This window comes from Euleptes europaea, chromosome 14, assembly GCF_029931775.1.
Source record: "Euleptes europaea isolate rEulEur1 chromosome 14, rEulEur1.hap1, whole genome shotgun sequence".
In the NCBI taxonomy this organism is placed as follows: domain Eukaryota; kingdom Metazoa; phylum Chordata; class Lepidosauria; order Squamata; family Sphaerodactylidae; genus Euleptes; species Euleptes europaea.
Window position 1 is genome coordinate 16,941,099 of NC_079325.1, and position 26,175 is coordinate 16,967,273.

A 26,175-nucleotide genomic window follows, 5' to 3' on the forward strand; every position below is an offset into this window, starting at 1 on the left:
TCCTGATTGCTACCGAGGAGCCCAGCCATGTGGGGTAGGGTTGCCAGCTTCCGGGTGGGGCCTGGAGACCTCCCAGAAATACAACTGATGTCCAGATGACAGAGGTCAGTTTGCCAAGCAGGTTGACATGCTTTGGAGAGTGGACTGTATAGCATTATACCTTGCTGAGGCCCCTCCCCAAATCCTGCCATCGCCAGGCTCCACCCCCGAAATCTCCATGAATTTTCCAACCTGGAGTTGACAACCGTAACATGGGGTCTTCCCTGTAATGTGTCTCTGACGGGCAGAACTCATGTCTTTTGCACCAGGAAATGCAACATTTGAAATGCTTGGCTGATTAATAATAGTAAGATCATGCTTAGTGTAGCACATTTTTGTTTTGGCAGTGGTTAAAACTTGCCAGAACTTTCTATCCACACAAGCAGTGGGCTTTAGATTTGATATCAAAGCTTACATTCCATTGTGCACTTTTGGAGAAAGTCCTTTTTATTGTTCCGTAAGCTTCTTAAATGACTCTGCATTTCGGCCTACATCGTAGCTTCTGTCTGTCAACATCTTTTATAATCCTAAATTTTTGTTATGGCTTCTGGCCAAGACAAATAAACTAGATCTGAGCTGTATTTCTATGAGTGCAGGAACATTAATGTTTGAACATACTATGGGAATACGATGATTCAGATGTCTCTTCCGCAAGCCGGTATTTCCAGGGTGAGAGTAAATCAAGGCTCCTGGGGAAGAGAGGGTTGTCCTTCTCCGAAAAATTTTTAATTTCTTGAAAGAAAGCCATTTTACTCTGCCTGGAAACCAAGGCTAATGGCTTTATCCCTTGTCATTTAACCCCAATGCAAGGAACTGTCTCGTTATTCAATGATGATGGGGAAAAGTACTCCGTGTGCACAGACACTTTAATTATAATTTAACGAGCCTCACATGGACCTGCCCATTTCTCGAGATCATCATCCCAAGAGCCTGCACCACATACCTGTCTCCAGTGAGGTCAGTCAGGTGGGCACAACGATGGTTTCCCACCTATGGAACACCCTCCTTAGAGATGCTGAAGCAGTGCCCACCTTACTGTCTTTTTGACCTTTGTACTCTTCTAAGCACCTTATAATTTAATGTCCTTAGGGGTCTGTTTTTTCTCAACTCTTGTTCGTATTTGTATAGCCTCTCCTTGTGTTTTTTCCCCTCTTTTTTGCAATGGGAGGGGCTATTATTAAAGCAAGCGAGAGACACAAGAACATTTTCAGGCACCGTATTTATTTTCTGCACAGCATTATGCCAAGAGGTGCTGAACCCCACCAACATCCTCCTCCCGGTGCCGTACAATAGTTAGGGCTCGGCTAAATGGTGTCCGGCACCTCCCTATGCCATCCTGGCTGTACAGCCGATAATAAGCAGCTGGCTTAGGCGAACTCTCTTTATCAATAGATGCCATGATGCTCACCAAATTCTCTGTATATTTCGACCAGGTTCTTATTCAATGTTACCTTGTTTCAACCGCATGTTTTAGAATTGTTTTCTTGTTTGTGTATTTTGGGCTTGTTAAGTGGGAAGGCAGGGTATTAATATCTTATAGAAAGAAATGGCTGAGACCTAATGCAGACACCTAGTTCTAGGAGTGATCCTTGATATATCCTGTCTCACATGTACCCCTGAGGTGGTTAACCTGTGTCTGTAATGGACCTCTTCTGACTGCAAGTGTACACTTATTTGATGGAATGCCCATATGGAAAAAAACATTCCTCCGCGTAGAAACCTAGCACATGGAGGTGAAGATTGACTTAGAACCCTTCTCTACAACAACTGGCTTTCTATATGGAGGGAATATGTGCGTTTATATGTTTTTTTAACGACATTATTTTATATATGCTTTATTTTAAATGTTATTTTAATGTTGAAATGTTTTAATGTTTCAGTGTTCGCCATCTTGGGTACCGTATTTGGGTGGGAAGACAACGTATTGCTTTAAATGTTTAAAATAAATGAATAAATTGCACAGAGAAGCGTTCAACCACGTGAGCATCATCTGCCGTGTAAAGCCCAGACAGGGGCGTACCCCTTCAATGAGAAATAGGCCTTAGAGACATGGCGACTGTTCTGGTGTTTTTTTGTTTGTTTCCAATCCAAGATCGGAGATCCAGAATGACAACACGCTGCGCATCAGCCGGGTGAGTGCGGAGGACGAGGGCACCTACACCTGTGTGGCTGAGAACAGTGTGGGCAAATCTGAAGCATCGGGATCTCTTAGCGTCCATGGTAAGTACAGTTCAGTTGCCTGCTGAGATCTGTTGCTGAAAAGATGCTTTGTGATATGAGTAGGCTTTCCAGGCCCCGCAGCTCCACCGGCAGGAGCTTCGCGGGGCCGTGGCGTTAGCGCGCAATGCGCCTTTGTCACTTCCGGTTTAACCTGGAAGTGACGGGGACGCTCTAGCAATCCCGGCCAAAACTCTATGGTTTCCATAGAGTTTTAGCCGAGGGTGCTAGAGCGTCTGCGTCACTTTCGGGTTTACCCAAAAGTGGCGCATGCGCCGCGTCTGCACATGTGTTCGCCGCATCTGCGTGCATGTGCCCGCTGGCCCTCAGCTGGCTGGCGGGCAGCCCGGTGGATGGACGGTAGTTTATCCGCCACCATTGGGCAATTGGCAACCCTAGATATGAGGAACAGAAAAGGGAGCAGGGAAAAGGCCTATCAGGCACCCTTAGCAGAGACAGCTGAGTCGAGCTCTGTTGTTTAGAATTCCAAATTATTTGAGCTGGTTTGTGGGATAGCACTAGGGTTGCCAGCTCCAGGTTGGGAAATACCTGGAGTTTTTGGGGGTGGAGCCTGAGAAGGGCGGGGTTTGGAGAGAGGAGGGACTTCAATTCCATAGAGTCCAGTTGCCAAAGCAGCCATTTTCTCCAGGGGAACTATTGTTGCCTGGAGATCAGGCGATCTCCAGCCACCAACTGGAGGTTGGCAACCGTGGATGGCACCAACACTTTGGCGATCCACCATTCTTTATTTTTTTTTAGTCAACAGATGGGCATGCACAATGTGACACAGTTTGGATATTTTTTACAGGTTAGGGATGCACATGGGTGCATATGTGCACTGATTTTTAAAAACCCGCATAAAAGTGCAATAAGTGTCAGGGTTCTTTTTTTTGGCTGCAATGTAACCAATGCACATGTCCATTGATTAGAGCACAAAACAACAAGGAACTTCTGCCATCAGGTCAGGACTGCTTAGTGCGTTTTTCTTTAATAACTGTGCATGTACACTCATTAACCTGTGGCAGTGGGGGGGGGAGAGAGAAGTTGAAAACTGTGGCAATCTGTGGCATGCAGCAATTCTGAAATTAATTTTAGAACTCTTCCCAAGTTAAACTGGAAGGCCAGCAAGGGGGAATGGGTCTGAGCCAAACCATGAGCAATATCAATTATCCATCCCTCTACAAGCCAGGCTGGTCTGGCGTTCTGCAAAGAGTAAATGTTCCATTTAATTACAGCTCAGTATGAGTCAACTATATAGACCAGATAGGCCTGTAAGTTGGAAAGCCACTACTGGACTTCATATTAAGGTATATTATGTACTATTTGAATAACAGTTAAAAAGGGTAGGAGACGTATGTCCCATATCCAGAACTGAAGCTAGGTTGGAGGACTGTGAAGAGGGCAAAGCTTTTCCCAAGAAAGTGGGGTTGCCAAGAAGGTAGGTCAAGTGAAGGATAAACGTCATCCAAACCAAAAGTAGGAGTTTGAATTGTGAGGGAACAACCTCATAAAAATGAGGGCCCAGTTGAAGAAGATGGAAATATGAGCTAACCACCCCATTCCCCTTCCCAAGATTAATTCTTCTGATCTCTAAAGACTGGCCCAAGCAAGGAGGTTTTTCAGCCTTGTTAGGGGTTCTCCAGCGTTAGCGAGTCTCTGTCGGGAGGGCAGCCCACATTCATCTGCATGCCTCATGGATTTGCCAGATAGACCCACTGATTGTATGACAGGTTGTAATGGCCTTCGGCTGCAAACAATAAACTTTATCGTATCATATCAATGTGACCTCTAATGCTTTTAATTCTAGACCTCCTTTCTTATTGACGCTTAAAACATTCATGCCCACTTAATTTGAATCCAGCTCATCTCATACTTTTGTGTTTTGTTTTGCTTTTTTTTATATGTTCACTTTGTTCCAGTTGGCCCATTCCGTAAGTATTCATTTCATCTCATAACACTGCTGCATGCTGGGAAGGCTGAGGGTTGGTGTCCGTTGGTCAGTTTGGTGCATGTGACTTTTTTTCCTTTGGAAGCAACTGTGGGAACAGGTTTTATTTTATATCAGAAGGTATGTGGATGTCGTGCATCATTTCTCTACCATCAAAACAACACAACAGAGTTTGGTTGACTAGATCTTAGAGCAAAACAAGAGAATGTGGTAGATGGGTACAACCTGAGACTGATTTCCTAAAATAGAGATAAATGGCCTGATTGATTCCCCTTAATTCTGTTGAATTCTGTAGTCAAAGTAATTTGAATTTTATTTTTATAAAGGCTGCATAGAGTTGTAGTTGCCTTGCCATCTCCCCCACACATTTCTGTTTGCGTGCTCAAGAGTATATCCAGGATTGAATTTCCATGTTCAAATGTCCATGGTGATTTATTTCCTTTACCTGCATTCTGCATGGACCCTTGACCAATGGTAATAAAGCCCATGTGTGGAAGAGTTTTTCTAGTCATGGTTTGGAGCATGAGTTTTTCCTTTGCTTTTCTCTTCAGTGGTTCCTCCCCCCCCCCCTTTGTTTGTGTAAAATATTTTTTTTCTTTCACCAAAGTTTGAATTGCTCTGTCTGTCCTGTGATATATATATATATAAAGTGGCTGTTTTGGAGGCTGCATGGAAATTTTGGGTCAATTGAGGCATCACACGAAACCTTGGCTTAATTAAACTAACTATGGTTGGTGTAATTCAGGGGTCATCAACGTTGTGCCCATGGGTGCCATGGCACCCACCAACACTTTTTCTGCTGCCTGCCAAATGTTTTTAGGAAGTGAGCGGGGCCAGGTAGCGCTTTTGCCCAGCAAACATCTGCTTGACTACTGGAGATCTGAATGGCTATGCAGAGTTTTAAAATGTCGCTTTGGTAGCAGCTGCTACCACAGCACAAGGATCTACACTGTGTTACTGAAGTTAAGCTGTGGCAATCATTTTGTGGCTGACTCCGCCTCCTGTGGCAGACATTTTGTTGCTGCGTCCATCATGCCATGTCAGAATTCCTAATGTGCCCGTAGGCTCAAAAAGGTTGGAAACCCCTGGTCTTTCCCTCCTCCTGTCAACCCCCATAGCTTCACCTTTCCCTGCTTCCTTCTTTCCTTTCCACCCACTAACCAACCTACCCTTTATGCTCCCCCCCAACTTCAGCTATATTTATGGTTTTTACTTCATTTGTACCCTGCCTCTCTTGTCCACAATGGGGACCCTAAGCAGCTTACAGCATTGTCCTCTCAATTTATCCTCACTATGTGACGTAACTGGCCCAAAGTCCCCCTAGCAACTTCCATAGCATAGTAGTGATTGACGCCTGGGTCTCCCAGATCCCAGTCTAAAAGTGTAATCACTACACCATGCTGGCTTTTTTTGTGTGGGTGCTGTTGAACAGTAGCAAGTAGCCCGTCCTGGGTGGGTCAAGATAGTCACATGGGATCATGTCACCTGATGGTTGGTGGCCACAAAGAGTCCTCCATTAAAGACCAAAACAGCCCCAGAAAGGGCCCTGCTCCCCTCCCCCCCCTCGACTTCTACTAACAAAACAAGGCTTGAAGGCTGGTGATGCTGTTGTGGTTGCCTAGTTGCCACAATGGCCACTGAAAATGTATTCATTTCTTAAAGCTACAATTGCTGATTCTTTTAGTTTCTGTGTGGGGCGGGGGGGAGGGTTAAACTTTCCAATGTATTATTTTAAGAGTTCAGAAACCTGGGTTTTTTCCAGGTTTGTAGAAGCATCTGTTTTGTCTGTTCTTGACTCTAGTCTCCAGATTCCATAGATTTGGCCATGTTGAGAATTAGATACATTGATGACCCTCTATATCTTAGTTGCAAAGTATTGTCTTGTTTCTTTTCTTTTTTTTTACATGCATGTGTGTGTATTCGTCAACTTTTGCACGGCGGCATTGTGTTTGCTTTCAAATGAACGTTTGTCCGTTGAGTTAAGTCTGCAGATCCTCCACAGGCCTGCTGTTGATGCATCCTAGAAATCGAGGTGGGGGGGAGGGGAGCCACGTTTTCTTGGCATGACTCTTCCACGCGATCGCAGGAGCCTTGGCAGGACTCTTTCCCCATCCAGGGCTTATTGTGCGGCTAATAAATCACCTCTCCACAAAGGCGCCCCTGCTCGTCTTGTAGCGGGGAAGATAAAAGCCCAAAGGTGAATGAGAGATGCCGGGCGATAGCAGAGGCGGGCTTCCCTGGTCCTTTTCTTCGCAGAGCAGCCGGCGACCCGCTTCAATTTCCTGCCTGGGGTCTGCCATCATTTTCTTATCTGCATGCTGGATTTGTGGGCAGCAGGAACCGTTTCCTCCTCGGTCGCCCAAGGTCATTCTTGCCCATGTTTTATCATCTGCTTTGAAGTTGGAAAGCACAGAGGGTGAGGCGTGGGGGGGGGTGTCGTAATGAATTTCCTGAGTCACAATATCCCTTCCATCATCCAGACCTCTTTCCCCTTTGAAGTAGGGTGTGTGATCTGCAAAGGGGCTTTCCCAGCAATCATTAACCAAAGAGCTGCAAGGGGCTGCCCTCCTTCCCCTCCCACTTACATTTTTATTTGATTACAGAGCAGGTGGGAACACCAGGGCAGCAGGCTGTTGCTCCAGAAGGTCGGAGGTGACTTGACTTCAATCCAGACCCACGTTAGAGTCAAGCCCTCTCTGCAAAATCAGTTGGAGGCAGCTGGTCTCAGAACTGCAGCAGTGGCAGAATTATCCTTCCTGGAAAGGGCTGCCTCCACCTGTATTGCTTAATAGGGTTGCCAGGTCCCTCTTTGTTACTGGTGGGAGGTTTTTGGGGCAGAGCCTGAGGAGGACACGGTTTGGGGAGGGGAGAGACTTCAATGCCATAGTCCAATTGCCAAAGTGGCCATTTTCTCCAGGTGAACTGATCTCTATCGGCTGGAGATCAGTTGTAATAGCAGGAGATCTCCAGCTAGTACTTGGAGGTTGGCAACCCTACATTGCTTAACCTTGCTGTGGTCCTGGGAGACAAAGCCGAATCAAAGGCCTTGGTCTGATTCAGCATGGTTTTTCTTATGTCCTTTTGTAACCTACCTCACAAGGCTGTTGTGAGAATAAAAAGTAGGAGAGGAGAACAATGCTATAAGCCACTTTGGGTCCCATGTGGGAGAAAAGCAGGGTATAACTTTACACAATAATTAAATACATTCAGGGTTCACTAAGGATGTTCCAGTGAATATTTAAGTTTGGCTGTGCCAAATACATATCTAGAAACGTGCACCATACTTGCAAGGAAGATGTATTTGGCCGCAGCTCCCTAAGGAGAGTTCACTAGGTCGCAAACCTGGGTTTGCTGCTGCACAATGTAATGTGTGAAAAGGCACTGAGAGACAGCTGCAAGGCAAACTGCATGGCTCCCTCTCTTCCTCTCTGTCCTGCGTCCAGAAGGGAAGGCGGAGCAGGTAGCAGAATACCAAGTAGTCTGTGTCCCTTCAAACTGTACAGATGCCCAGATGTGTCTCTCTCATGTCTCTCTCACTTATACTTGGGCAGCTTTCCTTCTCTTCACCTTTGCGCCTTCTAAAGGATGAAAGAAAGTGGGAAGGGTTCCCTGTAGGGAATCAGTTGCACAGAATAATAAACTGCTTCACATTCTTGCCTTTTTTAACGGTTCAGTGGTGTTTACGGTCTGTGGATGCCTTTGGTGTTTGTCTCCTTTACTTCTGGAAGTGGGTAGAGATGACGCCCATCCCTGCTGCTCCAGAGATTGGCTTTGATAAAGTGATATGTCGGCTCATATTGGGAAGAGGGGCATGGCTTTTCCAGTCTGCCACGTTGAGAAGGCTGTCTCCTTTTGACAGATTTGCCCTAATGAAAGTAACACAGAACTGAGCTAAAATGGGTAGAACATTCTGGTATAGGGCGCAGCCGCCCTGTGGAACTTGGGACAAGTGGAGAGCAGTCAATGGTAGAGTTGTTGTGTTTTTAAGAACATAAGAAAAGCCATGCTGGATCAGACCAAGGCCCATCAAGTCTAGCAGTCTGTTCACACAGTGGCCAATCAGGTGTCTCAAAGAAGCCCACAAACAAGACAACTGCAGCAGCACCAGGCTAGACAAGTATTAGGGTTGCCAGGTCCCTCTTTGCCACCAGTGGGAGGTTTTGGGGGCAGAGTCTGAGGAAGGTGGGGTTTGGGGAGGGGAGGGGAGGGACTTCAATGCCATTGAGCCCAATTGCCAAAGCGGCCATTTCCTCCAGGGGAACTGATCTCTATCAGCTGGAGATCAGTTGTAATAGCAGGAGACCAAGTCCTATGAGGAAAGGTTGAAGGAGCTGGGTATATTTAGCCTGAAGAGGAGAAGACTGAGAGGGGATATGATAACCATCTTCAAGTACATGAAGGGCTGTCATATAGAGGATGGTGCCGAGTTGTTTTCTGTTGCCCCAGAAGGTTGGACCAGAACCAACGGGTTGAAATTAAATCAAAAGAGTTTCCATCTAGACATTAGGAAGAATTTTCTAACAGAGTGGTTCCTCAGTGGAACAGACTTCCTTGAGGGGTGGAAAGTGCTCCTTCCCTGTAGGTTTTTAAGCAGAGGCTAGATGGCCATCTGTCAGCAATGCTGATTCTATGACCTAGGCAGTTCATGAGAGGGAGGGCATCTTGGCCATCTTCTGGGCATGGAGTAGGGGTCACTGGGGGTAAGTGAGGGAGGTAGTTGTGAATTTCCTGCATTGTGCAGGGGGTTGGACTAGATGACCCTGGTGGTCCCTTCCAACTCTATGATTCTATGAGATCTCCAGCTAGTACCTGGAGGTTGGCAACCCTAACAAGTATGGATGCATCAAGTATGTTGCTCGTGGATGGACCATTGGCAGAACCAGATCCACTCCCTATAAATATTTTGTGGGCTGTGTTAAAAAGGAGCGTTTTTTTGGTGCATTATAAAATTCCCAGATTCCCCTCCCTTTAAGTACCTGTTGTTGGAACCTCAAAGCATGCTCGCGTTCCAAGAACAGTATAAAGATTTCCTAACTGAGCCATCCCAGAAGCCGAAACAGGAAGCCACCCCAGGCAGTGGGACTTAGCTCTGATTCCAAAGAGTCTGTGCAGGTTTCTCTCCCTATTTCTTGTGCCGATCAATAACAATTAAAGATAAGATGGCTTTGCTTTTCATTCCATGGAAATGCTACCGGAGGAGATTTAGTTTCTGGGGAAAGAGCTAGTTAACAATTCCCCCTGTGCAGGCAGCCCCCCCTCACCATTAGCATGCGGGTAACCTAGCAATCCATTACTTCATTAAAGTCAGGCTTGTAGTGATCAGCATCACAATGGTACACCTGAAGATCCTTTTTTTATAGCGCCTGGTACCCCGTAAATACTTTACAGCTCTGCAAGAAAGATGTGCATCGTCTCTCCCTCCTCCTTTAGGTGGCGGGAAGGAGAGGGCCGAGAGGAGACAAGGCGGGCGATTTGCATTTGTAAAACCCGATGTCATTTGTCTTGCATTGAGAGCAGAGAAAAGGGTCTAAAACCAGGCAGAGGTGTTTGGGGAGGAATTTAAATCTGCAGCGTAATTTATGGCAGGGTGGCTGATTTAAAGGACTTGTTCCATCCCTGTCTTCCTCTAACACTGTGCCTTCTTCCATTGCAAGAGGATCTCTTTTGCATGTATTTATAGGCTGGCTTTTTATTATTATTTTAAACCCAGAGCTGTCTGGAAGCATATTAATATGTTTGATTTCCACCCCAACGTTATGGCTTGTACGCACCCGACGCTCTGCACTGTTCCGTTCTTTTATCTCTTCCCTTGTAAACGCCTCTAGCTGTTATTGTTTAAAATCTTCCGGATTGCACCCTTGGGAGCCCGTGGTATGACAGCAGGTGTTTCGGCTGTAAATGAGGCAGAGCTGGGACAGAAGGGGGTCAGAACAAGTGTGCCAGGGTCCCTTGCAGTGAAGCCCTCTTTCCCAGGTCCATCTCAAGAGACCCAGTGGGTCTTTTAATCTGGATTTAAAAAAATAATAATCCGGATTTAAAGATGGTAAATCTCATGGGAATGTTTCTCTGCTTCCGCTGCAGCCATAGTTAGGACATGTTGGTTGAGATATTGAAAGTAAGTCCAGTGCTATCTTCACATTCTAGCTGTATCTGAAGAAGTGAGCTGTGGCTCATGAAAGCTGATACCCTGCCAGAAATTTTGTTCGTCTTTAAGGTGTTACTGGACTCTTGCTCTTTTCTATTTTCTTTTTGCCAATGATCTTGGTGGAGGGGTGTGCAAGCTTTCAGGTTACACAGGAGCCTTGTTCTGGGGATTCAGAGTGGACGTTCTCCCATACACATGCCTGCAAGAAGCCCTGTGACTATACAAGCGTATACACAATGGGAACACTGCAGTCATACATAGAAAGCCTGTGCTCATGCACTCATATACGGGAAGTGCTCCTCTCCAATGTTCTTCTATGCTCCAAAGCGGCTTCCACATGGGACCACATTGTGCCCTTGCTACAGCAGCAAGCAGTGGGACCAGTATCCACATGCATACCCCAGTTGGAATCTGCTCACTGCAGGGTAGGGGGGAGAAAGTAATCATGGGAAGAAAATTAATGCCTTCCAAATCTGAGTTTCCATGGGAACATTTTGGAAGGCATGTCCGCTTTTCTTCGCACACCACTGTTCCCTCACCTCAACCCCATGAGCTTCGGACATGCTACAAAAGATGGTTTTTATCAAAGGGTCAAACCTGTCCGTCTTTTGTTTTTCTTCTGCCTCTTCTCTCCTCTCAGTTCCTCCTCAGTTAGTGACCCGGCCTCGGGACCAGATTGTAGCTCAAGGCCGCACTGTGACGTTTCAATGCGAGACCAAAGGAAACCCGCCACCAGCCGTCTTCTGGCAGAAGGAAGGCAGCCAGGTAGGTTCACCCTTACCCTTCTGCTTCCTGTCTTGTGTATGTTTGTATGCACTGAGCCAAACAGTAATCAGTTCTTGAGGTAAAACTGTGTAGTGCAGGAAGGGTGCGGTCATGACACTGGGTGACAGAGTCATCCAAACACCACCCTCTTAGGCTGGCCTCAGTGTAATTCTCGACTGCTACCCTTTCAGTAGTGAAAACCCATGGTAGGTGCCAGCAAAGTGATGGTAGCCGATGTTTACCTATTTAGGAAGAGGGAGGACTTTGTTCTGGTGTGAGCTGTGGATCAGAGCAGTGTTTAGTGTGGTGGAGGAGAGGAACATTCTCCTAGCTTTCCGTAGGGCTCCCTCCATTTCCTTTGGCTTTGGAAGGTCATGAGTAACAGTTCAAAGACATGAAGTGTTGTACACTGAATTGAGCTTATTGGATGGAATCTACTTGGGGTAGGGATCAGAGATAACAAAATTCCCAGAGCCAGGCTTGCTTTAAGGATATATGTTACAGTAGGTAAAAGGTAAAGGTAGTCCCCTGTGCAAGCACCGGGTCTTTCCTGACCCATGGAGTGACGTCACATCCCTACGTTTCCTAGGCAGACTTTGTTTGCAGGGTGGTTTGCCAGTGCCTTCCCCAGTCATCTTCCCTTTACCCCCAGCAAGCTGGGTGCTCATTTCACCGACCTCAGAAGGATGGAAGGCTGAGTCAACCTTGAGCCAGCTACCTGAAACCGACTTCTGTCGGGATCGAACTCAGGTCGTGAGCAGAGTTTAGACTGCAGTACTGCAGCTTAACACTCTGCGCCACGGGGCTCTGCTATATGTTACAGTACGGATACGTAATCAGAGCGGGATTAGATATTATTCCCACCATGGAGATGCCACCAAAGACAGCATTCCCATCTCATGTTTTCTTCCTGTCTCCCCCTCCCACCCAACTTGAAAATGTTTAGTTATGCTGACCGTGTGACATCCTGTTGGGAGTTTTCTCACCCTTTCCAGTGACAGCCAGTTCCATGGAATCTGGAAAGTCACAGCCAAATAATGTCATGATGCTTGGTTTTAACATCTGCTTGGGAAATGTGTAGTGTCATGTCTGAAACTCCCACAGCAGGATGGGTGTCAGGTCAAGCTCTCCTCCCACAATGAGAAGACAGAGTTTGAAAGTGGCCTTCTGACAGTGTATTTGCTGTGCACATGGAAACCGCACGAGTATGGAAAAGGAGAGGGGCTATGGCTCAGTGGTAGAGCCTCTGCTTGGCATGCAGAATGTCCCAGGTTCAATCCCCGGCATCTCCAGTTAAAGGGACTAGGCAAGGAGGTGATGTGAAAGACCTCTGCCTGAGACCCTGGAGAGCCGCTGCCGGTCTGAGTAGACAGTACTGACTTTGATGGACCAAGGGTCTGGTTCAGTATAAGGCAGCTTCATGTGTTCATGGGTTCATGTGAAAATACACAAAGCTGCCTCATACTGACTCAGACAATTGGTCTATCATGGTCAGTACTACCTACTCTGAGTGGCAGTGGTTGTCCAGGGTCTCAGGACACGGTCTTTCACATCACTTGTTGTCTGAGCCTTTCAACTGGAGATGCGGGGGATTGAACCTGGGACCTTCTGCCTGCAAAGCAGATGTTCTCCCACTGAGACACAGACCCTCCCGATAAAATAATGGCTCCTGTGTTGCTCAAAAGGGAGGCATTCCAGGAAACAGCTGTTGTAGAAGTAGGAACTTGGATGTCACTGCAGGCCATATTGTAAATGCAGTATTGATTGCTTGTTTGTTGCTGTTTTATAGGTTGGGATGTTGTTTTAATCTATTTTACTGCTTTTAATCTCATACCGTAAATTGCCTTGAAAGCTTTTTAAAGTTACAGTGGGGTATATAAAAGGTATTGCAAATAAATAACAAATAAATATCCCTGCCCTGCCGATATTCTTCTGAGCGTGCAATGGAAAGGCATTTATTTCTGTTTCCTTTTGGCCAGATCCTGCTTTTCCCCAGCCAGCCTCCTCAAGCCATGGGACGTTTTTCTGTATCTCCAAGCGGCGAGATGACCATCATGGATGTACAAACCTCCGACTCAGGCTATTACATGTGCCAGGCCATTAGTGTGGCAGGAAGCATCCTGGCCAAAGCTCTCCTGGAGGTGGAAGATGGTGAGTTCTTGGTTGAGCGATTTTTCATGGTCATCCCTAGAGCAGGCTGTCGCAAGGTCTGGTTGACATGCCAGCCTGGTCATGTTGATGAAATGCCCCCCCATAAAAGCTCTGCTTGGGAATTTATATCCCGATTTTTAATTAACGTACAGAATCCCAAAGTTTTTCACAGGGCAATTGGGTTGACTTAGAAGGGTGGACCTCTTCTTAGAACTGCGCCGTCACTCTTCTTGTGATTCTACAATACAGCAGGTAGTTAAAGTAGGGCTGTCGATTCGGTTCGTCCCGAACCGGAAAACTGCAGAATTTCCCCCGTTTCGGGGGTTTTCAGTTCAGATGGAACCAAATTCAAAAAAAGGCGGGAAAATGACAAGCCAAATTCGGCGAGTTTGGGGCACGCCGAATAAATTCGGCGAGTTCGGGGACTCAGAATCAGCAGCATAACCGTCAGTTAGTAAGCAGCATTCTCCCGCGGCCAATGGTGGCCAAGCTGGGTCTTCTGGCCAATCAGAGCAGGGTTTCTCACTTTTGAAATGGCCAGGAGAAGAGTCTAAAAACTCCCATCCCTCCTCTCCCGTCCCGACTGTATTCATTGCCTTCCAATTTGGTGGCGGTGCTGCTGAGAGATCCGATTCCTGACTGGGCCGAGCTGCTGGTGCTTACCGGAATAGGATTGGATTTACTTCTCCTCCGTGCTTCTGCTGGAAGACATCCACACAGTTTGATTTTGGGGTTTTTTCTCTATACCTTTTCTCCTGTGTGTGTGTGTGTGGGGGGGAAGCAGAGTCTGTGCGTGTGTGGGGGGAGCAGTTTCTGTGGGTGGGGGGAGCCAAAGGGGGCTTTCGCCTGTTTTGCCGAGTGGGGTGTGCCCGCTCGCCTCTGCGGGAGTGTGTGTTCTGCTTTTAAAGTTTTAAAGTTTAAAGTTGAGTCTGTGCAGCGGCTAGCAAGTCTCTCTCCGCTCGGCACCCACACCTCCTCCTCCTTGGTTTTTTTCCTGTTTGGGGTTGAGCCGAGCCGTACTGGTTTGAGGGGGGGGGTTCGCCTGTTCTGCCTGGGGGGGTGTGCCTGCTCGCCTCTACGGGAGTGTGTGCTGTGCTCTGCTTTTGTTTTTTGCCCCTAGCCTGGGGTTGAGTGCGACAGTGCGGCTTGCGTGAGTCTCCCCAGCGCCACTCGGCACCCACACCTCCTCCTTGGTTTTTTTCCCATTTGGGGCTGAGAGGGGGGGACCTTTATGGCTTTTTCCAAGGAGGGAATGGAATAAAGATGCACATTAAGGATGGGGGGGCCCCTTCCGGGCCCCATAATTTCAGACCCCGTGACCCAATCTTCACAAAACGTGGGGGTTCTTGCAAGAAGGGTCCCCTCAAGCTACGCAGAAATTTTGGGACCTCTACCTCCAAAAATGCCTCGCCACAGAGCTGCGACTGTGCTTTATGGTTTTATTCCAATGAGGGAATGGAATAAAGATGGGGGGACCCCTTCCGGGCCCCATAACTCCGGACCCCCTGACCCAATCGTCACCAAACTTGGGGGTTCTTGCAAAAAGGGTCCCCTCAAGCTACAGTGAAAGTTTGGGACTTCTACCTCCAAAAAGCCCCCCTCTCGAAGCCGCGGAAAGCCACGAATGTGTTTGTAATGGCTTTATTGCAATGGGCAGATGAGGGGCCACCTCCGGGCCCCATAACCCAGGACCCCCTGCCCCAATCGTCACCAAACTTGGGGGTTCTTGCAAGAAGGGTCCCCTCAAGCTACAGTGAAAGTTTGGGACTTCTACCTCCAAAAAGCCCCCCCTTGAAGCCGCGGAAAGCCACGAATGTGTTTGTAATGGCTTTATTGCAATGGGCAGATGGGGGGCCACCTCCGGGCCCCATAACTCAGGACCCCCTGCCCCAATCGTCACCAAACGTGGGGGTTCTTGCAAGAAGGGTCCCCTCAAGCTACAGTGAAAGTTTGGGACTTCTACCTCCAAAAAGCCCCCCCCCCCGAAGCCGCGGAAAGCCACGAATGTGTTTGTAATGGCTTTATTGCAATGGGCAGATGGGGGGCCACCTCCGGGCCCCATAACTCAGGACCCCCTGCCCCAATCGTCACAAAACTTGGCGGTTCTTGCAAGAAGGGTCCCCTCAAGCTACGCTGAAAGTTTGGGACCTCTACCTCCAAACATGCCCCCCCCCGGAGCCAAGCAAATGTGTTTTTAATGGCTTTAAGCGGCTGAATTTTTCCCCGAACTCCAAATCTCACGCTGAATTCCACGGATCCGAATCGGGGGAATTCGGACTTCGGCATTTCCCGAATCAAAACGGGCCGAATTTTGCCTTATCCGAATTTTACCGAATTTTTTTTAACAGCCCTAAGTTGAAGTGATTTTTCCTGTAAACAAGGGGGAATTGTGTTATTAGTTTGTGTTGGATGGGGCATAAATGACACTTGCAGAACCAATTTTGTAGAAGATCATTGTGCAGACTCAATTCAGATGATCTTCCAGACCATTGTCTGGGAGATTAGAAAGAAGCCTTAGAATCCCAACCTTCATTTCCCTTCTCCTTTCTCTCTCCTTTTTCTTGTGTTGAGAGCCAGCGGGGTGTAGTGGTTAGGAGTGGTGGACTGTAATCTGGAGAATCGGGTTTGCTTCCCCACTCCTCCACATGAAGCCTGTTGGGTGACCTTGAGCTAGTCACAGTTCTCTCCGAACTCTCTCAGCCCCACCTACCTTACAAGGTGCCTGCTGTGGGGTGAGGAAGGGAAGGCGATAGTAAGACACTTTAGGACTCCTTAGAGAAAACTGGGGTATAAAAACCAACTCTTCTTCTTTGCCCATTCAGTAGTCTAACCACAACACTATTGCAGAAATATTGTAATTGCCATTACTTTATTCAGATAAACATCTTCTGTTTGTAACTAACCAAATGTAAAAAAAAAGTCACAGCAAACAGGACCTACAACCTCAAACTCAAAAATACTTGTCAAAAATAAAAGAAATAACTTGGCAGAATTCCAAAATGGTCTTCTAAAACAGAGTTGTTTCTCTCTTGTTTTAAATTGATATCTGGAAAACTAATCACAGCGAAGAAGAGAAAGGAGGACAGGGAGGCATCTTTAACCCCTACTCCCTACAAACTCCAAAGATTAGTCTCCTACATGAGGCTTGGGAGACCCAGGAGACTTCGGTTGCTACAGGTGGTAACATAAATATCTTTCTACCCTGAAAAACATGTATTGGGGAACAGGTACACAAAGTGCAGCTGTCTAAGCTGTGCGTAAGTGAAGATTTAACTGGCTTGAAAGGAAGAAGATAACAGATAAAACAAACCTGAGCAAAAAAAACCAGGAAAGACATTTTGTAGAAGTGGCCAGAGGCAGGGCCCAAGGAGCAGTTTCTCTGGGTCTGGAACACAGACCTCTAACCTACATTTGATCCAGGTTGAGGACTCTTGGTCTAGATTGAGGCTACTTCACTTCCTATGGAAACAAGGATCCGAAACCATGGTTTGAGGTTGGTTTGTCAACTGCATGTCTCCAACTACTTTTGTTATGGAGATTTAAGGAGAAATGCCCATCTCCACTTACTTTTTTTTAAAAAAAATGAAAGCTGGGAATTCAGAGGAACTAGTAGAGAGCTATAACACTATAGCTGTGTGTTGATTGCACATAATGGTTTTTAAAAACCTATGTGTGGTATATGAATGCAGCCATCCTGGCTCGTTTCCCATTGCAGTACAGGTTGGGATAATGGCTAGGTGGAAGAGTGCTGAAACCAGCAGTTTTCAAGGCACACCAGGTTTTAAATGATCAACTGTGACCCGCATTCAGTTTTCATGATGCATACCTATTCTCTGCAGGATCAGAGGAGCATGCCGAATATATTAGGTACTGCGGAACACTGGCAGGATAATGATGCTGCTGCAGTTGTCTTGTTTGTGGGCTTCCTGGAGGCACCTGGTTGGCCACTGTGTGAACAGACTGCTGGACTTGATGAACCATGGTCTGATTCAGCATGGCTTTTCTTATGTTCTTATGTTCTAACCGTTGTTAAAATACACTTTGTTTTTTGATGTTGTTGTTGTCTGAACCAGGCCTGTCGGGATTTGCAGTCTGTACTGTTCCTTCCTGGACACTAGGCCACCACCCTTGGCCCCCGGCTTGGTCCATTTTGCTGCATCTTCTAGTTTCTCTTCTGCAACATGGCCAAGTGTTCTTTAACTCAGCAAGGCTGACGGTGTCCTGATCCATGTCGGTACCCGGTTTCTTTTCGGTTCCATTCAAGAACCTGCTTCTTCCACTATTTGCTTCTTTGCAGAGCTTCAAAGAATTGCAGGAATTTCCATAAACTGGAGAAGGGGGCAGCTGTCTCTTGGTTTTGTAGGCTTCTACTGATGGGCTATTAGCTGGTGGAATTTGTTAATGTTCAGCCAAAACCAGAGAGGAATCTTTCTTGGGTGGTTTCTTCTTCTATAGCTTCCTGCTGCTAATTTCATTTTGTACTAGTTTCCTTGGCAATATTCAGAAGCCAGAAAAACGCACAAAAAGGGGCAAGTCTGGTTCAGAGAATCTTTCCTCTTTATTGCTGGAAGTAAAACTACTGGAAAGAAAGAGAGAGAATGAAAAGCTGAGCTGGCAGGTCCATTCCCCCCCCCCCCATGACAGTTGGACTTGTTCAGAGCTCCTCGTTCCAACCCCTTCCCCACCACCCACTCTTGCAAGCAAGCTGTGCTTTGTCAAAACAAATGATTCTTTAATGAACTGTTGTCAAGTTACAAGTCATGTATGGGGGGAGCATTTTTCCATTGCCTACCCTGGTAAATCACACCTTGGAAACTGAACCAGTGTTGCAAATCACACCCAGGGCCATTAGATGAACTTACTTGCATTATAGAATCATAGAGTTGGAAGGGACCACCAGGGTCATCTAGTCCAACCCCCTGCACAATGCAGGAAATCCACAACTACCTCCCCCCTCCCACATCCCCAGTGACCCCTACTCCATGCCCACAAGATGCCCTCCCTCTCATGATCTGCTTAAGGTCATAGAATCAGCATTGCTGACAGATGGCCATCTAACCTCTTCTTTAAAACCTCCAGGGAAAGAGAGCTTACAACCTCCTGAGGAAGCCTGTTCCGCTGAGGAACTGCTCTAACTGTTAGAAAAATCTTCCTAATGTCCAGGCATTGTCCGGGCATTCTTTGCTGAAAGACCCAGTTCTTTACAAAGTCCGTGCGGCGCTGCACAAGTGTAAAAAGCAATCCGTTGCACACTTCGGTTCCTCCCGATTGACTTGAGCCGCAGTGACACAGCTGGTAAAGGAAAGAGCAAAGATGTCACTGTCTTGAATCTGGAACCCTTTAATCTGAAAGAGCGGTTGTGTCAGTCTCAGCTGCTGGCCTCTTGCCGCGTGGACAACAGTGGCGAGAACAAAGATCCCCTAATAGTGTACCTTCAGGCCACTAAGACTTTATCACAGTAGTAGCCATGCCTGATAACATAACTGATTTTTCTTAGGATTAGATCATTTCTTGGAAAAGAGAGGAACATCCGTTGCCCTTTAGGAGGGATAATTTGAGTATCTCTCTTAATGTTCTCTAATAATTTAAATACAGAGGGGTTGGGGGCTGGCTTTAAGGGTATCATTGGGTGCTCATAAGATAATTTGGCGAGGGTTCTTTCTAGGGAAGTTATGAACATGTATATAGGAATATTCTAGATGAGGACCGGCTCACCACATATTTTGTTATAAGCCAGTTCCAAGAGCAGAAGACTGCACATAAACAAGTGACAACATTTATGCACACAAACACACACACACCTTGTTCAAACAACAGTTGTGACCGCTTGGGAAGGGGCAGGGATATCACACCCATGGCTTCAGCTCTTTATTGCTACACGTTCCGCTGAACAACGTTTACACACATGCAGGGGCTTTGAACACACAATCCTTTCCTTTTGCAGGGTTCATCCATTTAAAAGATCCTACGTGCGTACAACTGGTATTATTAAGGGCTCTTTCCCACCTTCAGCTGAGTGTGTGGAGTTTGAGAGCAGGGATAGTAGATGTGATGCCAGCCCTTCTCCCTCCGCATCAGTGGATGCACAAAAATGCCTAGCATCTCTTTGAAAAGTCAAAGTGGGATGGCGGAGCGGATGTCGAAATCTTATTCTGGATGTATCAATACAGCAAGGAGTAGAATATTTTGTACACTGTTGCTGTTAAAGCAGTCTTAAGACCCTGGATCTGTGTCTGGGAAGGACCTTGCCCTGCCCTGCCCTGGGTAGCCCATTGATCTGATCCAGTACCTGCCATATCTGTTCTTGCGCCGAGCAGTCCCTGTTGAACCTTTACCTTGTTGAACTAGTGACCTGGAAATGAAAGGCTTTGTACTCTTATATCCCTCCCCTGGAGCTTCTCCCCAGAGAGCAATCCTCTACCCTCGACAGAGTCCCCCTTTTTTATGACAACACCTGATCCATTGGTGGCAGACAATTGGGAGAGATTAATAAGACAAAGAAGGTTGTAACCCTGAAATCCTCATTTAGTGGCAGCATCGCCAGCTGGGTTTCTACGGCAACAGAGGAGGAACACGATTCCAAAGTCCTCTGGCACAGCGGAGGAGACGCGGCCGCTCTTTTGCGTGTCACCCGTTGACACTTTTTGTGTTCGTACGCGCATCGCATCAAGCGCATGAGCCTGCCACAGTGGCGTTAACAAGGGGCCAGGTGTGTTGCCGACTCCCATATCGGCAAGAGGGGACCAAGGTACACCTGGCCTCTCACCTCAGCTCACAGGGCTGTGGCATAAGGCAGACGGGGACTGTCTGACTGGGTGGGTCGCGCCCACATGCCATCGAGTACGATATCAAGCCACCACCACCCCTTTGTCTGCTGCGTGGGAGATTTGGCAGGGCGGGAGGGGAGGAAATGCTGACGATCGGTCTCCCGTGCAAGTGATGAGCGGTGGCGCTCTCATGCTGAAAGCTCGGCAGGTGGGACAGATGATTCCTGTCTGAAGCCTGCTCCTTTGCTTTGATTGATTTCCCCCCTCCCCTCCCTCTTGCATGCGTTTGTGCTGCTGATTGTTACTGGGAAATTCAATTGTGTGTGAACTCTCGAGTGCCCTTTGTCCGTTGGCCGCTTCCCAGTCGATAGAGAGTAATTAGGGCCGTAAATAACGGGCACGGCCTGGGAGCTCCCCGGGTTGCCGGACAGAGGTGAATCGTGCCCCCCCCCTCTTGGGGTCTGTTTTGGGGGGGATTGGAAGAGCCTCTCCCTCAGAGATCTGGCATGGTAATCTAGGGACAAATGCACTATGCTGAGCAAGGCAGTGGTTCAAGTGAAACTAGTGACCTATCAGAGGGAGGGATGAGAAGGATGCACTCTGGGGCGGGGCTTGACACTTCTAAATATTGCCATCGTTCTTCGATTTGGGAGAGAAGCAGGAAGGGATAACAGGTGATACGTCACACTTCTGTTTTTTATTAGTTAGGGGAAATGGAGTATGTGTCACATTTCCAATGAATTTGTATTCTGCACACTCCAGAGTCATAACGCTCGCTTTCGCTGCAAATGCAAGCAATATGACCCTGAGTTCTTCTGCTGCCTGGACTTCAATTTCAGCTGAAGAACTCCTCCATCCCTCTCCCTTCCTTCTGCTCTCCTGCTGCTGTTGGTCTAGCAGAGACAGATGACAATGTTGATGATGCAGAGAGAGAGGGATCTTTCTCTTTCTTCCCCTCCTTACAGGGGCCACAATTAGGGTTGCCAACCTCCAGGTACAAGCTGGAGATCTCCTGCTATTACAACTGATCTCCAGCCGACAGAGATTAGTTCACCTGGACAAAATGGCCTCTTTGGCAATTGGACTCTATGGCATTGAAGTCCCTCCACTCCCCAAACCCCGCCCTCATCAAGCTCCGCCCTGAAAACCTCATGCTAGTGAAGAGAGACCTGGCAACCCTAGCCACAGTAGGGAAAGTGGGTGAGAGTGGTTCCTGTCCTAACCACAGGACATGGAGCATCTTTGGAGAAAAACGACATTTCCTGGCATCTATAGGGCCTTGATGATGTCATGGACTGCTTTCCCACTCTCTTCCTGCCACAGCCTCTCCCCTGGAAGTAGGGTTGCCTGTTCTGGGTTGGGAAATATCTGGAGATTTGGGGAGAGGAGCCTGGAGAGGGCAGGGTTTGGGATTGGGAGGGACCTCAGCATGATTTAATGTCATGGAGTCCACCCTCCAAGGCAGCTATTTTCTCCAGGGGAACAGAGCTTTGTAGTCTGGAGATCAGTTGTAAAAGCAGGAGATCTCCAGGACCCATCTGGAGGCTGGCAACCATACCTGGAAGGGGAGGACACACACACACACACACACACATGTAGACTGCTCCTTCTTTCTCTGTGTATTCTTGCTGACCCCAGAAGAGGATAAGCAGCCACTGCCAATGGGAAGGAGAGGAGTTGGGGGCCAAAGAGGAGGGATTGCCAGCAAGTCATTTGGGAGGTGGGCTCAAGGTTTATTGTATGATTTGGAAACTCTGGGGGGGAGGAAGGAACAAGTTCCCCCCCCCCAATTCTCCCATGTTGCTCATCAATTTTATTTTATTGAGATGTTTATATCCCACTTTTCTCACCAATGAGGACCTAAAGTTGCTTGCAACATCATTCTCTCCTCCACTGTTTTATCCTCACAAGAACCCCATGAGGTAGGTTAGGCTGAGAGAAAGGGTGACCGGCTCAAGGTCACCCAACAAATTTCCATGGCAGCATGGGGATTCGAACCTGGATCTCACAGGTCCTAGTCCAGTACTCCAACCACTTTCTAACTGCTGGGGGAATTCACTCATCACTAATAATGGTTGATGTATTCAAAAGGGGCAAGAGTATATCTGATAGGCTTAAGTTACTGGGGGCGGGGGTAGATTTCGATTCAGCGTTAGGAGAACCTTCCCAATAGTCGGCATTAACAGCAGAGCAGCTTCTGAACTGGGAGCTCTGTGTCACTGGAGGTCTTCTGGCAGAGTCCGGTCAGCCATCTGTCTGGAATGCTCAAACTTTGGATTTCCTACCTTTGGGGGGGGGGGTGTGTGGATGGACCAGATGGCTTAGAAAGTCCCTTTCCAGCTCTAGGTGGTGAATTTCTGACATTTCCATTTATAAGACCAAGGCAGCAATCAGCCTATATACTAGGGAGCAAATCTCATTGAACTCAATGGGATTCACTTCTGAGTGTACATGCTTGGGATTGTAATGTTAGTTTCCAATTACTGTGTTGCCTTAAAAAAAAAGGATGCTAAAATTCAGAAGAATTGGTTTTTATATGCCGACTTTCTGTACCACTTAAGGCAGAATCAAACCAGCTTATAATCATCTTCCCTTCCCCTCCCACAACAGATGCCCTGTGAGATAGGTGGGGCTGAGAGAGCTCTTAATAGAACTGTGTCTAGCCCAAGGTCACCCAGCTGGCTTCATGTGTGGGAAACCAAGCCGATTCACTGGATTAGCATCTGCTGCTCATGTGGAGGAGTGGGGAATCAAACCCGGTTCTCCAGATCAGACTCCACCGCTCCAGACCACCGCTCTTAACCACTGCACCATGCTGGCTCTCAAATATGTTATATAGTAAGGTACCATCTGACTGTCAACCGATTGTAAAAAATTGCAATCGATTAATCATATCCCTTTTAATGGATTAAGCAATGAAATAACTGTGCATATTAGCAAAATTAAATATAGTGAGGTGTGTAATAGCTTACAATTCTTTTTTTTAGAGCTGTCATGCATTTTGAGAATTTGGCTTTGATTGCTTATGCCCCAGAACCAAAAGAGCCTCTTCAACAAGCATTCCCTTAATTCACAGCCCCACTGATTATAATTTATCTCACCAATTAAGTTTGGTTAATCAGCTAAAGCTTTACTAGAATTCATTCTTAAGCAACCTTTATATCTTCTACAGCATAAAAATATCTGTGTGATAAATAAAGGATCTGTCTGCACAAGGTGTTTTTAAGATTTACTTCTCTCCTTTTATGTAGATTCAGCTATTCCTAAAGATATCCATTTACCAAAGAAACATGTCCCAATCTCAGACAATTCATCAACGGAACCCTTCCTCTGAAAAGGAAACCTAAAACCAGCAATAAAGGGGACGAAAAGATCATAAAACCCAACACTGCATGAAACGCCATGCCAAACTCCTACATGGGGCGAGGGGGGGTTGCAGGTGGGACAGGAATTGAGGAATGAGTGTAACAAATTTATAAGAATGTCAGAAGAGGCCTGCTGAATCAGACCAAAGTCTATCCCACTCAAGTTCAGCCACTGTTACTCTACTTTAGCAAAACAAAACAAATATCCAACATCACCTTGAAGATTAACAACAATATATTCCCTTATGAGTTTTGTGGTTACCAGACCCTGCCGAGGGTGGGGGATCCCCCACTTTGGGGCCCATTCCAACCAGCACCATTCAGCCGGTTGGTGGACTTAGCAGTAGCAAACTGAGACCTCAGCCTCTGTCACCAGTGATGTGTCGCCATCACTCAAGTGACATCATCACATCTCCAGTGATTTGGGGATGCTCTAGTATTTGGGCAAAAACTCTATGGCGATGTGATGATGTCACTACCAGTGAGTGCTGGAAGTGATGTTGACACGTTGCCAACAGCCGAGGCCTAAGCCTCAGTTTGTTCCCCATAAGTTCCCCCCACCCCACCCCCACCCGTTGCCAGGGGCCATCTGGCAATCCTAATGAGTTTTCGTGAACAAGAGCTCACTTCTTCAGATACAATGGGCAGAAAGAAAATCTTTCCCCTCATTTTTACAGAACATTACAGAAACAAAGAGGGAAGGAGGAAAGCTCAACTGAAACAAATGTTAGTATTGGCCTTCCATCCAGTTCAGTAACCTGTTTGTGATGGCATAGAATGATAACGTTTGAGATGAGATTGGACCTTATATGTTCCTTAATGTGCTGCTATAACAATGAAAGGTTTTTTTTCGGCAGTTTTTTGTAAAAAATAATTTAAAATGTAAAAATCCTCTCCCACCCTGCTGTGATCCTAATTTGAATCAGTCTCCCATTTGCCAGCTATTCAAAAGGGTGTGTGTGTGGGGGGGGGTAGAATTGGGATTTCCGATCACAGAAATCCCATCCTCACTTCTGCTTTGGCCTTTAGCTTTGGCAACGCATGAGTATTATGCACCCTCAAATCATTCTCTAGGTAAATTGATGGAGCCATGCCAGAAAGAGAACAATAATTCTGTATCTGCTGCTAGCGATTCCTGGGCTCCCACTTTACCGCCAGTGTGGCTTGGTTCACACATAATGTAAATCCATGGTTTAATTAAATCATAGTTAGTGTGATTGTCCGAGGGCGTACGCTGCACTACGAAGATCCTTCATCAGGGCAGAGAGGTAACCAGCATTTGTTAAGGCAAGCCAGGATCTGAGTTAGTGTCTCCAAGCTGAATCCTGGTTTCGTAAACTAACCATAGTTAAAATAAAGTGTGGTTGTGCATTATGTCTGAATGTATATACGGTCAGTTAGCTGGCCAAAGAAAAGGTGATGATATTTCACACTTGATTAATGGCTGTTTCTGCAAATGTCTCAAGACAGGAGTGCCTTTAATCCATTGTGCCCTGGCCCTCCCCTCCCCCACCTCCCGTTTTCCTTTCCTCTGTCTGCCTGTGTTCTGGGGTTTGCCTCCGTTCAATAGGGCAGTTATTTAGTGTCATTTCTCATAGTGTCACAGCAAGCCCCCTCCAGCGCTATCTGATCAATGGCATTGATCCGCAATCAGACTGGCACCGACATCAAGGGTCTAGAGAAGCGCGAGCGCTAAGCTCTTCTCAACCAGAGTGAGGGGAACACGTGGCATATTGAGTTCGTTGACGCTGCTGCCGGCTTGTTCAGATGCATGGATGACAGTCTCACCAACAATGGGCTTGATTTACAGATTTGTATTTAATTCTACACTGCATGATTTGTATTTAATTCTACGCCGCATCTCTGCTTTGTTGTAATGGAACGGTTGGCTGGCTAGACCTTACGAGCCAAATGATAAAGATCTGACTTGCTCTAGTAAGAAAGCACAGCCACAAGATGTTGCATTGCCTTACATAGCTGCTACACATGATCCTATTGGCAACGATGGTCCTTTCCTAAGGAACAATCCCTTGCCGGTCCCTCAGCTAGGGAAACTGTAGGACTCAAACCCATAACCAAGCAAGAATGTTAAACAGGAGTCCAGTGGCACTGTAAGGATTAACACATTCCAAGATCCAGTCTTTAAGGACCTTTAACGATGGCAAAGGAGAGATGAAAGAACTTATTTTCCAGAATGAAACAAGTGAACAGTTTTCAATGGGTAAGTCTTGAGAAAAGGCCCAATATAACCCCTCAGTGCCAGTTTTTGTGCCAGGTGAGCATTTATAGAGTTCCTTTGATCATTGGACCTTGAGTGAACCAGAGAACATCAGGCTGTGCTCCGATCCTGCCATGATGGACCCTGGGGTTTAATAAAGATGGCTGGAAGCCCTCTTCGGTGAGTGAGGCTGCTATATTTCCTGACGATGCTCCAAAAATTAATGGGGGGAAATCAGAAATTTCCTTGCAGCCGACAGAAACTTCTACAACCCTTTTACCAAGCCCAAATCTCTGTCTGTATTTCGCTTTAGACATATTAACAACCTGAAACGTTCAACTTGAATAGGAACAGCTTTTTTTTTTTAGAGGAAGCTTTTGCCCATTTGTAACTTTAAATAATAACTTCCTTGGTTTAGCTTTGACCCCTTGAAAGCCTCTTTGCTGTGCTCAGAGATCTAGGCTGTGCTCAGACATCAGTCACAGAGCGGGAAGTCCTTGAGCATGCCTGCTCCCTCCTCCTCCCCTTTCCCTGCAGAGCTAAAGGCTCAGCTGCAGGTA

At 46.9% G+C, this 26,175-nt stretch overlaps 1 protein-coding gene across 13 annotated transcripts in view; it reads left to right on the forward strand.

Annotated features, from left to right (window-relative positions):
* Positions 1 to 26,175, forward strand: part of ROBO3 (roundabout guidance receptor 3) — a 214,584-nt gene that overhangs the window by 146,026 nt on the left and 42,383 nt on the right. For all 13 annotated transcript variants that reach the window (XM_056860021.1, XM_056860024.1, XM_056860023.1 and 10 more), the window contains 3 exons: positions 2,132 to 2,259; positions 10,990 to 11,114; positions 13,094 to 13,265. In XM_056860021.1, the coding sequence (XP_056715999.1) occupies positions 2,132 to 2,259; positions 10,990 to 11,114; positions 13,094 to 13,265 (425 nt within the window). The remainder of the gene's footprint in view (positions 1 to 2,131; positions 2,260 to 10,989; positions 11,115 to 13,093; positions 13,266 to 26,175) is intronic.